Genomic DNA, 14,185 nt, shown 5'->3' with positions numbered 1-14,185 from the left:
GTTTACGTTTGCTACGCAAAAGCCGCGGCACTTCCTGTAACTCCGGCGCAGATGGTGGGAAATCCGACCAGATGCTGTGGAGGGAACAGGATTGTGACTGTGAGGTAAGCTGTGTGTAAAAATGGTCTCTGTGTCACATAAGAACAGAATAGAAGCCATGTTGCATCAGGCCAAAGGCCCATCCAGTCCAACCCTCTGTGTCACACAGTGGCCAAAAAACCCAGGTGCCATCAGGAGGCCCATCAGCGGGGCCAGGACACTAGAAGCCCTCCATCTTACCTGAGAGAGGAGTCTTGTTGAACCAGAAGACCTGCTTGATGTCCTCCAGCTCCTTCCAGGATTCTTGGCTATCAGAAAACCCCTTCAGCTTCAGCTCCACTTTCCTAGGGATTCCAGAACAGGGCAGAAAAGTGGGTGCCACGTTTTAAGAGGCTTCCTGCAAGGGGATAAGCAATCCCCTCCAGTGATGGGTGAGGACACTGGCCACGAAATTGCGGAGGGAAACCACAGAACAGCCTCCTGCTACTTGTACACATGGCAAAAGGGACAGATGGCTACAGCACCTGAACTACTGTTGAGTGTCTGCAGTTTACTCATGATTGTCACATGGTTGTAACTCATGGCTGAAGGCATCTTTTGTGAGGGCCGCCTTCTGTAAATCTTCCTGGAAACTCCCAGAGTCCAGCATTATAACTAGAGCATCACATCTGTCCTGCGATTCTCTCCTCCCTTTGCCCCCCAGCCTCATGTTTTCACTTGGCTGGACGAATGTTGAGCTCTGTGTCCCTCTTTTTGTTCTGCTGCTGAGCTCCTGTGGTTGCTGGACTGAGGAACAACCCCTTGCTAGGCAGCTTGCTACAACAGGAAGTCGTCGCACATTTCTGGCCCCCTATTGGCCCAGAGAGTGTTTTTGTCCAGCGACTGATGGCAGAGCCAAGGCCCTTGCCCAAGCCCCTCTGGATGTGGAGAGCTCCCTCCCTGAAGAGAAGAGTCAAAAGCAGTGTTCCCTCTAAGTTGAGTTAGTGTGAGCTAGCTCACAGACTTTTAGCCTCCAGCTCACACATTTTTGTCTTCACTCAGGAAGGATGACCTCAGAGCACAATAATTTACGCAGTCGCTCACCACTTGAATGCCAGTAGCTCACAAAGTAGAATTTTTGTTCACAAGACTCAGTAGCTTAGAGGGAACATTGGTCCCAAGCCAATGGAAAAGGCGTATTCTTAGCCCTACAACACTGCTGTAGCTATAAGAGAAGAAACCTGGCTGCATCTGGGATTCAGCGAGTCCTCGTGCTCCAGGTTCTAAGTATCCCCCATACATATCGTAAAAGTTTTGTTTTCGTTGCATTATATGCAATTCTGTCTCATGACACCGTTTATTACATGCCTTATAGCACTCACGTCGCTCTGTTAAATTTTATGGTCTCTTGCCAGATCTCAGAAGGTAAGCAAGGTTAGCTTTAGCTAATATTTGGATGGGTGACTTCTAAAGATTACCAGAGTCGTGGTGCAGAGGCAGGCAATGGCAAAACCACCTCTGAAATGCCTCTTGCCTTAAAAACAAGTCTAGCTTGCCACCTAGTGGTGCATAATAGTGAAGAGCTAAAACTTTTGGCTGCCAGACAGTCATAGGATCTCCAAACTACAACACTACAAACAATGTTTGATGATGATGAAGAAGAAGAAGATGATGATGATGATGAAGATGATAAAGAAGATGAAGAAGAAGAAGAAGAAGAAGATGATGATGATGATGATGATGATGATGATGATGATGATGATAAAGTAGATGAAGAAGAAGATGATGAAGAAGAAGATGATGAAGAAGAAGAAGATGCTGAAGAAGAAGATGATGATAAAGAAGATGAAGAAGATGAAGAAGAAGAAGATGCTGAAGAAGATGATGATGATAAAGAAGATGAAGAAGAAGAAGATGATGATGATGATAAAGAAGATGAAGGAGAAGATGATGAAGAAGATGAAGAAGATGATGATAATGAAGATAAAGAAGAAGAAGATGATGATGATGATGATGATGATGATGATGAAGAAGAAGATGAAGATGAAGAAGATGACGAAGATGAAGAAGATGAGGAGGAGGAGGAAATGAAGATGATGATGATGATGATGATGAAGAAGAAGATGATGAAGATGATAAAGAAGATGAAGAAGATGATGATGATGAAGATGATGAAGATGATGATGATGATGAAGAAAAAGATGATGATGATGATGATGATGATGATGATGATGATGATGGTGATGGATATGATATAAATAAAGTAGGTGCATAAATCCCCTGACCTAAATGACCCAGGCTAACCCAATATCATCAGATGTCATAAGCCAAACAGGATTGGCCCTCCCTGGTTGATACTTCAATGGGAGACGACCAAGAAAGTTCAGGGTTACTATGCAGAGGCAGGCAATGGCCAACCACCTCTGAATGTCTGTTGCCTGGAAACCCTACAGGGCTGCCATAAGTCTGCTACGACTTGATGGTACACTCTACCACCACCAAGTACACAACTAAATAACTGGGTCCTTCTAACCAGGACATCCCACCAACCCCCTGGGCAAAACCTCCTTTGCTTCTTCATGCTCTCTTTTGCACATCACTTACTTGGCTGTGGTGCGTGTCTTAAAGAGTGAAGACTTCACAAAAGAAAACTTGTCATCTGTGTCCAACTGTTGGGGGGATTCCACATCCAGGCAGTGGGGGATGCCCTCAACCAATGTCTTCCACCTTTACAGAAGAAAGCAAATGTCCTTGAGATGTCTCCACCTCCATTCCACACCAAAGCAAGAACAACCTACTAAATGAGACCAGTGACCCCTCTAGCCTGGCATAATCCTGTTCCCCACAGTAGCCCCCCAGCGGCCTTGGGAAGCCAAACAACAGGGCTTTAGGGACCGAGGCCCTTCATTTGTGCTGCCTCCCAGCTCTGGTATTTCAGAGGTTTGCTGCCTCCAAACATCGAGGCCCTCTTCAGTGTCCATGGTGACTAGCCATGGATGGACCTCTGTAACTCTCTTCTCCTGGGGGACAGAGCCCAGAAGCCCCTTCAAGACTTGAGGAGCCGTGCCTATTGACATCAGAAGTCCTACTCACCCGTAGTCCTCCTGTCTGCTCTTCAGCTGTTCCTCCCTGTGTGTTCGGAGTAAGGGGTTCGAGTCCATGGCAACCGTTTTTGCTGCAGCGACAGATAACAAAATGGTGCACCTAGCAAAGAGGCACGGTTCCGATCCAGAGAGCCCCGGTTCAAACCTAGTTTACAAGTCTCTTGTGATGTCATCTCAGCAAAGGACACTCTTGGAAGAGCTGCTATGTGCTGGGACGGGGGAAATGTCAGACCATCTTCAAGAGATGACCCCCAAACCAGAAGCTTCTCTTTCTGAGACCATGCTAACAGGTTTGGTCAAGGAACAGTGGCAAGTGGTTTTGTGATTCAGTGAGTTGGGCTTGGTCTGAAGGCCAGAGTAGACATAAAAGGGCCTTTATTTACCCATGGGTCCACCAATTCACTTTCAAAACATCAGGGGATCCATTTTTGTCACAGAAAATGAAGGACAATCCCCCCCACACCTTCTTTTTCCACATCACATAAAGGCACATAAGAACATCAGAAGAATGCTGCTGGATCAGTCCAGTGGTCCATCATCCTGTCTCATACAGCAGCCAATCACTTCCTCTGGAAGGCCAACAACAGGGCAGAGAGGCCGAGGCCTTCCCCTGAGAAGAACATCAGAAGAGCCCTGTTGGGTCAGACCAGTGAGAGTTCATTTAGTCCAGCCTCCTGTCTCACACAGTGGCCAACCAGTTCCTCTGGAGGGCCAACGACAGGACAGAGAGGCCGAGGCCTTCCCCTGAGAAGAACATCAGAAGAGCCCTGCTGGATCAGACAACTGAGGGTCTATCTAAACCAGCATCTCGTCTCACATAGTGGCCAACCAGGTCCTCTGGAGGGCCAACGACAGGACAGAGAGGCCGAGGCCTTCCCTTGAGAAGAACATCAGAAGAGCCCTGCTGGATCAGACAAGGGAGGGTCCATCTAGTCCAGCCTCCTGTCTCACACAGTGGCCAACCAGTTCCTCTGGAGGGCCAACAACAGGGCAGAGAGGCTGAGGCCTTCCCCTGAGAAGAACATCTGAAGAGCCCTGCTGGATCAGACCAGGGAGGGTCCATCTAGTCCAGCCTCCTGCCTCGCACAGTAGCCAGCCAGTTCCTCTGGAGGGCCAACAACAGGGCAGAGAGGCTGAGGCCTTCTCCTGATGTTGAGTCCTGTGCCTCTTTTTTGTGCTCAGGGAAATGGGAAAGGGCAGACCTGAAGCAGAACCACTTACCTGTCCCCTCCCTCAGCTCCAGGTGCTCAGAGCTTTCAAGCCACTGGTAGCAGGGGAAAGTGTAGGTATGGCCCTGTGGGGAGATCACCTTGACATAATTTAAGTACCGCTGGGTCGGGATGATGTTAAGCAAAAGCTTTTTCTGGAGACGGAGGAGCAAAATCTCTCCCAGGTCCCGCTCACAGGTAACTTCATATTTGTTCTCCTGAAATGGGAAAATTGGACGATGGAAACTTGGCATCGGCAGAGAGAGAGAGAAGAGCTGGTTAACGGCAAGAAGCTATGAGTTCGAGTGTGATTCCTGGTTGAAGATCCTCAGGTCTAACTTGCTCTCTTGCAGCCCCTCTGGGACTCAGCCATGTCCTCCTCCGTCCTGCCTGGCCCTCTGGCTCTCTGACAGACGAACATCAAACTGCTCCACCCTCTTTCCTTCCATTGCTTACATTCCCCCAACTGAACCCTGTTCTCATACTCCCTCTAAGCCATGGAGTCTTGTGAGCAAAACTCTACTTTGTAAGCTATGTGAAGTTCTGAGCTACTGCATAAATTAGTTTGCTCTGGGCCATTTTTAAGAACGTAAGAGAGACCATGTTGGATCAGGCCAACGGCCCATCCAGTCCAACACTTTGTGTCACACAGTGGCCAAAAAATCCAAGTGCCATCAGGAGGTAAACCAGTGGGGCTAGAAGCCTTCCCGCTGTGCCCCCCCCCCCCAGCACCAAGAATGCAGAGCATCACTTGCCCCAGACAGAGAGTTCTAACAATACACTGTGGCTAATAGCCACTGATGGACCTCTGCTCCATATGCTTATCCAATCCCCTCTTGAAGCTGGCTATGTTTGTAGCCGCCAACACCTCCTGTGGCAGTGAATTCCATGTGTTAATCACCCTTTGGGTGAAGAAGGACTTCCTTTCATCCGTTCTAACCTGACTGATCAGCAATTTCATTGAATTTTTTCTGAGCCAAGACAAAAACGAGAGAGCTGGAGGCTAAAAAACCCGTGAGCTAGCTCACGCTAACGCAGCTTAGAGGGAAGAACCCCACCTAAGACATTATGATTGTGATTAGACAGTAGTTACCAAGTTGCCAGGCTCCAGGCAAGCCCTGGGGATCTCCAGGTTACAGAGATCAGTTCCCCCTGGAGCAAACAGCTGCTTCGGAGGTCTCTGCGGCGGTATATCCCACGGAGGCCCCTCCCTCTTCAAATTCAGTCCTCCCCAAGGTCCACCCCAAATGTCCAGGAGTTTCCCAACTCAGATGTGGCAACCCTCGCTGGGGAGGGCAAAATGTATATACGAGGGGTGGCCAACGGTAGCTCCCCAGATGTTTTTTTGCCTACAACTCCCATCAGCCCCAGCCAGCATGGCCAATGGCTGGGGCTGATGGGAGTTGTAGGCAAAAAAAAACATCTGGAGAGCTACCATTGGCCACCCCTGGTATATACTGTTCATTGGGGGACTTCTCACGAAGGAGGGCTCCTGCAGAATAAAATGCAGCCCAAATGCTGCTAGCAGGGGAGAAGCCCGAGCAGAAAGGAAGGAAATATTTCTCAACCTTTCCTGTCTTGCACGTGCGCCCCTCCCCTCCCTTCCCTGCATCAGTGATAAGGATCTCGGCTTCTGGGGAAGCCACAGGCAGTGAAAACCACACACGAGCTTCTGAAGAAAGGGCTCTGCCATAAGAACATAAGAGAAGTCATGTTGGATCAGGCCAATGGCCCATCCAGTCCAACACTCTGTATCACATAAGAACATAAGAGAAGCCATGTTGGATCAGGCCATTGGCCCATCCAGTCCAACACTCTGTCACATAAGAACATAAGAGAAGCCATGTTGGATCAGGCCATTGGCCCATCCAGTCCAACACTCTGTCACATAAGAACATAAGAGAAGTCATGTTGGATCAGGCCAATGGCCCATCCAGTCCAACACTCTGTCACATAAGAACATAAGAGAAGCCATGTTGGATCAGGCCATTGGCCCATCCAGTCCAACACTCTGTGTCACAGAAGAACATAAGAGAAGATATGTTGGATCAGGCCAATGGCCCATCCAGTCCAACACTCTGTGTCACATAAAAACATAAGAGAAGCCATGCTGGATCAGGTCAAAGGCCCCTCCAGTCCAACACTCTGTGTCGCATAAAAACATAAGAGAAGCCCTGTTGGATCAGGCCAATGGCCCCTCCAGTCCAACACTCTGTGTCACATAAGAGAAGCCATGTTGGATCAGGCCAGTGGCCCCTCCAGTCCAACACTCTGTGTCACATAAAAACATAAGAGAAGCCCTGTTGGATCAGGCCAATGGCCCCTCCAGTCCAACACTCTGTGTCACATAAAAACATAAGAGAAGCCCTGTTGGATAAGGCCAATGGCCCATCCAATCCAACACTCTGTGTCACATAAGAGAAGCCATGTTGGATCAGGCCAATGGCCCCTCCAGTCCAACACTCTGTGTCACATAAAAACATAAGAGAAGCCCTGCTGGATCAGGCCAATGGCCCCTCCAGTCCAACACTCTGTGTCACATAAAAACATAAGAGAAGCCATGTTGGATCAGGCCAATGGCCCCTCCAGTCCAACACTCTGTGTCACATAAGAGCTTCTGAAGAAAGGGCTCTGCCATAAGAACATAAGAGAAGTCATATTGGATCAGGCCAATGGCCCCTCCAGTCCAACACTCTGTGTCACATAAAAACATAAGAGAAGCCCTGTTGGATCAGGCCAATGGCCCATCCAGTCCAACACTCTGTGTCACATAAGAGAAGCCATGTTGGATCAGGCCAATGGCCCCTCCAGTCCAACACTCTGTGTCACATAAAAACATGAGAAGCCCTGTTGGATCAGGCCAATGGCCCCTCCAGTCCAACACTCTGTGTCACATAAAAACATAAGAGAAGCCCTGTTGGATAAGGCCAATGGCCCATCCAATCCAACACTCTGTGTCACATAAGAGAAGCCATGTTGGATCAGGCCAATGGCCCCTCCAGTCTAACACTCTGTGTCACATAAAAACATAAGAGAAGCCCTGCTGGATCAGGCCAATGGCCCCTCCAGTCCAACACTCTGTGTCACATAAAAACATAAGAGAAGCCATGTTGGATCAGGCCAATGGCCCCTCCAGTCCAACACTCTGTGTCACATAAAAACATAAGAGAAGCCCTGTTGGATCAGGCCAATGGCCCATCCAGTCCAACACTCTGTGTCACATAAGAGAAGCCCTGTGACACAGAGTGTTGGACTGGAGGGGCCATTGGCCTGATCCAACATGGCTTCTCTTATGTTTTTATGTGACACAGAGTGTTGGACTGGAGGGGCTTCTCTTATGTTTTTATGTGACACAGAGTTTTGGACTGGATGGGCCATTGGCCTGATCCAACAGGGCTTCTCTTATGTTTTTATGTGACACAGAGTGTTGGACTGGATGGGCCATTGGCCTGATCCAACATGACTTCTCTTATGTTCTTATGGCAGAGCCCTTTCTTCAGAAGCTCTTATGTGACACAGAGTGTTGGACTGGAGGGGCCATTGGCCTGATCCAACATGGCTTCTCTTATGAGGGCCTCCAGGGACCCGCGGGCCTCTGGAGGCCCTCCAGGGACCCGCGGCGACCTCTCCGCGGCCTCCGCGGGCCTCTGAAGCAGCCTGTCGGTCACTTCCGGGTTCCTGTCCTGCATCTCGACCTGTGTTATTAGTGACAGGCTGCTTCGGTGTGCTGCTGCGCCGGCCCCCTGGGTCCCACAACAATGGGACCGATGCCACAGGGACAGGCTCGAAACACTCTATAACCCCTCAAAAGAACAGCAGTCTAGCTCGCTTCCCCCGAGCCCTGCCGCCATTAGCCTCAAGGGGGCTCATTTTGCGGCATCTCCCAGCAGGAGGGTGGCACCTGCACGGGACACATATCAAATGAAAGAGGGGGCGCAGGGCTATCAGAAACAGCCGGCGGAGGGAGTCGGGAGACCACCCCACTGGGGGATCCACACCCCGAAAGTGATGAAGGTGGCACAGATAGAGCCAACAGAGCAAACAGGACAAAATAAATAGGCTGCATTATGCAGCACAGTCTCACTGGAATCTCACTGGAATCTGACTGGCTTCTCAGCGTGGAACCCGTTCTCTCTAGTCTTCTCACTTTGAAAAAAGTAAAAAAAGAGTTTTATTTAACTTTATTTCCTCCTTTCCCTCTCTATAAATAATCTTGGTGTTTCAGGCGGTGATATTTGGGGGATTTTTGGGGACGTCACAGGAAGTGCTGTGAAGTCACTTCCTGTTTCCAGCAGTGGCATTTGGGGGAAATGATGTCACAGGAAGTGATGTCACTTCCCGTTTCCGGCAGGTGGCGCGGGGGAAATGATGTCACAGGAAGTGATGTCACTTCCTGTTTCCGGCGGTGGCATGACATCACCGGAAGTGCCGTCACCGGAAGTGACGTCACTTCCTGTTTCCGGTGGTGCGCGCGCGCACCCCTACCTTCCCCCTCCCAAAGGTGTCCCTGGCTGGCCTTCAGACATTATGGCCACCCTACCCATAATCACGTGGTCAAAGAAGAAGACGATCGAAACACGCGAAGATAAGACAACCTAGGAAGCGTGTTACCACATTCATTGTAATCCACACACATGAATAACCAACAGAAAAGCAGTCTTGATTCGTTCTTCCAGGCCTATGCTTAATTCAAGGACGTCTTAGCTGATCATGTATACTGCAAACTTTGCATTTTGCACACAGAAGTAATTGCTGTTTAAATCTGGCAGTCTTTGCATGTTTTCTTCAGAAGTATTGTTGTTAAAAAAGTTGATACTGGTACTTTCCTTTGAAACGCCATTAACATAAATACTAAATATATTGCAGAGTGTGATTAAGCACTAATATAATATTGTGGGGAGTGTGTAATTCTTATATTAAACTGTGTTACACTAGCTGTAATTACTGTTTGCATAGTAGTTTTTCACAGCCTCCTATGTTGCTCTCAACCTTGGCTGTGTTCCCTTGTTTAGTTGCCAAGCCTCCAGGTGTGGCCTGGACATCTCCCAAAATTCTCATTCATCTCCAGACTTCAGAGATCAAATTCCCCTGGAGAAAACGGATACTTTGGCAGCTGAACTTTTGGGAATTATACCTTGCTGAACTCCCTTCCTTCCCCACCATCTACCCTTAAATCTCCAGAAATTTCTAAACCCAGAGTTGGCAACAGTGGGTTAGGGTTGCCAGGTCTGTGTCAGAAAATACCTGGAGACTATGGGGGTGGAGCTGGAAGAGGGCGGGTTTTGGGGAGAGGAGGGGCCTCAGCAAGGCACAATTCCACAGAGTCCTTCAAAGGAGTAATTTTCTCCAGGGGAGCTGATCTCTGCTAGCTGAAGATCAGTTGTGAAAGCAGGAGATCTCCAGGCCCCACCTGGAGGCTGGCAACCCCAGGAAGAGTTGTTTTGAGTAGGAGAGAAAGGGAAGCAGCCAGTGGGGGAAGGCCTAAAAGTCTCTGCCTACATCCTAGTTTCTGAAACACGTGTGTGCAAGATAGGCTTGCCAATCCCCAGGTCCCAGCGGGGGTTCTTCCGCTTTCCCAGGCTCCTTCCCGCCCCCAGGCTGTCAAGTCTGCTGTATTTTGGTCAAACTGCATTATCTTAACTTTGGATCAGAAGTAAAGGGTTCTGGGTAAACCACACTGAACACCAAGTGCTGCTATCTAACTTTCCTCACCCCCTCACCGTCCCTTTGTTGTGTAGCCTGCTTTGAAATGGTGATATGGGAACAAGATAGTGGAACCTTCTCAGGCAGGGTGTCTGTGGGAGTGTGAAAGCGCCAAGGCCGCAGCTTGGGAACGAAGTAGTAACATCCTGATGTGAATATACACTGCATAGAATGCCCCTCCCTCAGGAATCCTTTTGATCTATACCTTAAATGCTTGGTTAATGTCTATGTACCCCAGTCCTTCAATCTCTATCATGGTCTGTAGTTCTGTCTTCAATAAACTAGTAACTTTGTTTCAACCAAAGACTCGTTATTGAATCCAGCCGACTTGACACAGGCAGCTGCCGGCAGGGGGGAAGCCCCGCCCCCAAAGCCACCATATGATTTTCCCTCTCCGGAGGCTTCAGTCTCCGATTGAAAGGCTTCCTCTTGGGATGGGGTCTCTGTGTTACTTTGAAGAAGTTGGTAGCAATTCGTGAGTAGAGAGGCCAATCCCTCGCTTCAGAGTCGCCAGAAACGGGAGGGGTGGGGCTCTTCATTATTCCCTACGTGGAGATCGATTCTCATAGGGTATAATGGGGAATTGATCTGGAAGTTTGGGGGGCTCTGGGGGAGCTGTTTTTTGAGGTAGAGGCACCAAATTTTCAGTATAGTATCTAGTGCCTCTCCCCAAAGTACCCCCCAAGTTTCAAAACGATTGGACCAGGGGGTTCAATTCTATGAGCCCCAAAAGAAGGTGTCCCTATCCTTCATTATTTCCTATGGAAGGAAGACATTTAAAAAGGTGTGCTGTCCTTTGAAATGTGATGGCCAGAACTCCCTTGGAGTTCAATGACGCTTGTCACACCCTTGTTCCTGGCTCCGCCCCAATGTCTCCTGGCTCCACCCCCAAAGTCCCCAGATGTTTCTTGAATTGGACTTGGCAACCCTAGTGCAAGACATGCCATTTGGCCTTCGAGACGTTTTCTGGATTGATGTGAGCCCAAAACATCACTGCTGCCTCTCACATGTTAACAGCCAGTGGCCACACACAATGCACTTGAATGCGCTGCGCTGCTGTCTCTCTGGAGACTCATGCAGTTAAAATCCCACCCCACCTCTGCGGGGGTGTGATTCTGAGGAGGAAAACAGCCAGTGAGGGAAAGGCTCAAAACCACCACCGCCTCCTCCCAAATTTGTGACACGTTTTTGCCATTTGCCCTTTCATAAGTTTTCTTTATTAATTTGTGTGTGTTGTTTTTTTTAAAAAAAAAATGTCTCTGGCGCTTCTTTGGGGACTTGCTCCGGCCCTCTCACAAAATGAAAATAGTAAAATTATACATACAAACTAGGGTTGCCAAGTCCAATTCAAGGAATAACTGGGGACTTTGGGGGTGGAGCCAGGAGACATTGGGGTGGAGCCAGGAGCAAAGGTGTGACAAGCATCACTGAACTCTGAAGGGAATTCTAGCCGTCACATTTAAAGGGACTGCCTTCCCTCCTTTGGAAATTTTGAAGGATAGGGGCATCTTCTTTGGGGGCTCATAGAATTGGACCCCCTGGTCCAATCTTTTTGAAACTTGGAGGGACTTTTGGGGAGAGGCACCAGATGCTATTCTGAAAATTTGGTGCCTCTACCTCATAAAACAGCTCTCTCTGAGTCCTAGATACTCGCAGATCAATTCACCATTATACCTATGAGAATTGGTCTTCATAGGGAATGATGCCCAGTAGACATTTCCCTCCCCACCCCCACCGCTTTCTGATGATCCTGAAGCGGGCGGAAGGCCTCCGAACCAGGAAATCCCCTGCTCCCGCCTGGGGATTGACAACCCTAAGACAAGCAACCATCAAACTTATCACCAGCCCCCCAGGCTAAAAACAATAGTCACTGTTTTAAAATGGTGTCTATAGAGATGTTCCCAAGCTAATGGTGGGCCGTAAACCCACAACTAAAAATGATGGAACCTCTCACTGAAAAGCTGGGGTAACAAGGAACATTTCAGCCTGGCACCAATGGAATGCATAGGGTTGCCAACCTCCAGGCCTGGGTATCTCCTGCTTTTACAACTGATCTCCAGTTGGCAGAGATCAGTTCCCTTGGAGAAGATGGCTGCTTTGGACTCTAGGGCATTGTACCAAGCCGAGGCCCCTCTCCTCCCCTCCCCTTCCCAAGCCCCACCCTCTCCTGGCTCCACCCGCAAAGTCTCCTGGTATTTTCCAACACAGACCTGGCAACATTATGCAAACGTGAGGTGCCACCAAGTGAAAGGCCCTGTCTCTTGCCTTGTGGTGACGTGGGGTGGGCAGGGGGAGACTGAGAAAAGGAATCAGAAAAGAAAGTAAAGACGACCCCGCTGTGGGAGAGAGACGAAGCTGACAGTAGTAAATATAAATAAATGCTGAGAAAATGTCCTGTGTTATATACAGAGGGACTATTTGAAACTCCCATGCTCAGTATCAAAGTTACCTGGAACTTGGCCACGGCTATATCGATTCCAATTAAATTAGGATGCCCTTGGGTAGAAAACGCTGCATGCCTAATGTTGCATGCCTAAACATGGAAAACGTCAAGCAATCTGCCACAACTACTATAAAAAGTATTCCTTTCAGGTACGTAAACCATTTGAAAACTAAAAGCCTATTGCGTGGGGGGGGGGGGGTGTTAATGCAAGTTAGTGCCGCTTTGAAAATGTTATTTGTACACCTTTTCCTTGTTCATGCAGTAGTCTAAGAAAGTGTGTGTTTTTTTTTAAAGAAAAAGAAGAAAGTGCCACGCCCCAAAAGGTTGCCCTGCAATTAGGGTTGCCAATCCCCAGGTTGGGCAGGGGAATCCTCCGGTTTGGAGCCCCCCTCCGCTTCAGGGTCGTCAGACAGTGGGGGGAGGGAGGGGAATGTCTGCTGGGAACTCCATTATTCCCTATGGAGATTTATTCCTATAGAAAATCATGGAGAATTGATCCGCGAGTATCTGGGGCTCTGGGAGGGCTGTTTTTTGAGGTAGAGCCACCAAATTTTCAGTATAGCATCTAGTGCCTCTACCCAAAATACCCCCCAAGTTTCAAAACGATTGGATCATGGGGTCCAATTCTATGAGCCCCAAAATAAGGTGCCCCTATCCTTCATTATTTCCTATGGAAGGAAGGCATTGAAAAGGTGTGCCATCCCTTTAAATGTGATGGCCAGAACTCCCTTGGAGTTCAATTATTCTTATCACACCTTTGCCCCTGGCTCCACCCCCAATGTCTCCTGGCTCCACCCCCAAAGTCCCCAGATATTTCTTAAATTGGACTTGGCAACCCTACCCGCTATCCCCCACCCGCTCCCCACCCCTCCCCACTCACCACTCCACTGACGAACTTGGAGGGCCAGCTGCCCAGACTGGTTTCAGGGCTTTCTCCTTCGGTGCCCACAAAGGAGAGGGAAATGGGATCAAGGGCTCCCAAGTATAAAAAACTGCCAGTGGACACACAGACCGTGTACGTGGCCATGCTGGAGCCTGCACGGAAGAGTAGTCTGTGCCTTTTGCCTTGTCTCGTAAGGCTGTGGCTGTAAGAGGAAGCTTCAGTCTGTCCCAACCAGCTACTTCAGCCGCCTCGCCTTGGGATGGGTTTTTGTAAAAGTGTCAACCAGCCTTAGCAAAATAACCCAGCCCTTCTCCAGCTCCACCCCTGTCAATTGAGGCAGGCTGATGCCCAGGCAGCCTTAGGAGGGGATGAGGGACTGGTTGTGACTTGTGCCTGGGAGTGTTTTGTCCTTTCCAGCAAGGCTCCAGGGTCACCGGCAAGCAGGAAATGCAGAAGGCGAAGCTTCCCCCAAAACTGTGTCTGCTCCTAGGGCTTCCCAGCCTCCAGGTGGATGCAGACAGACAGGAAATGAACACCGCTAAGGTTGAACAATCACAAACAAAACACCGTGTAACATAAATTTACACCACGCTAGACCACGGGTGTCAATCTGACATAAATGAAACCTTGTCGGGCTGGACCATGTGGGTCATAAAAATGTAACGCCAGGCAGCAGAGACATAAACTTTATAAAGGACAATTACCATTAAAGATTTTTTTTTAAACACCCCTTAAAATAAAACCTGCTTAAAACGTTAGCACTCGTTGGTCTTAATGGTGATTTCTTTGTGGGATCCAGGGAACCGGGCAAAGGAAGCTCTGGCTC

The 14,185-nt window shown here is 49.0% G+C and overlaps 1 protein-coding gene across 1 annotated transcript in view; it reads right to left on the bottom strand.

The window, feature by feature from the left end:
- LOC132584496 (polyunsaturated fatty acid lipoxygenase ALOX15B-like) overlaps positions 1-13,622 on the bottom strand; it is a 31,910-nt gene extending 18,288 nt beyond the window's left edge. Inside the window, exons 1-5 of the mRNA XM_060256387.1 lie at positions 13,357-13,622; positions 4,344-4,548; positions 3,112-3,193; positions 2,623-2,745; positions 280-383 (exon numbers count right to left, since the gene is read on the bottom strand). Coding sequence (XP_060112370.1) covers positions 280-383; positions 2,623-2,745; positions 3,112-3,193; positions 4,344-4,548; positions 13,357-13,503 — 661 coding nt within the window. The 5' untranslated portion in view covers positions 13,504-13,622. The remainder of the gene's footprint in view (positions 1-279; positions 384-2,622; positions 2,746-3,111; positions 3,194-4,343; positions 4,549-13,356) is intronic.
- Positions 13,623-14,185: the final 563 nt, after the last annotated feature.

Source organism: Heteronotia binoei, chromosome 15, assembly GCF_032191835.1.
Source record: "Heteronotia binoei isolate CCM8104 ecotype False Entrance Well chromosome 15, APGP_CSIRO_Hbin_v1, whole genome shotgun sequence".
Classification (NCBI taxonomy): Eukaryota; Metazoa; Chordata; class Lepidosauria; order Squamata; family Gekkonidae; genus Heteronotia; species Heteronotia binoei.
Note: the sequence above shows the minus strand (reverse complement) of the source record. Positions and strands in the feature narration are given on the sequence as shown.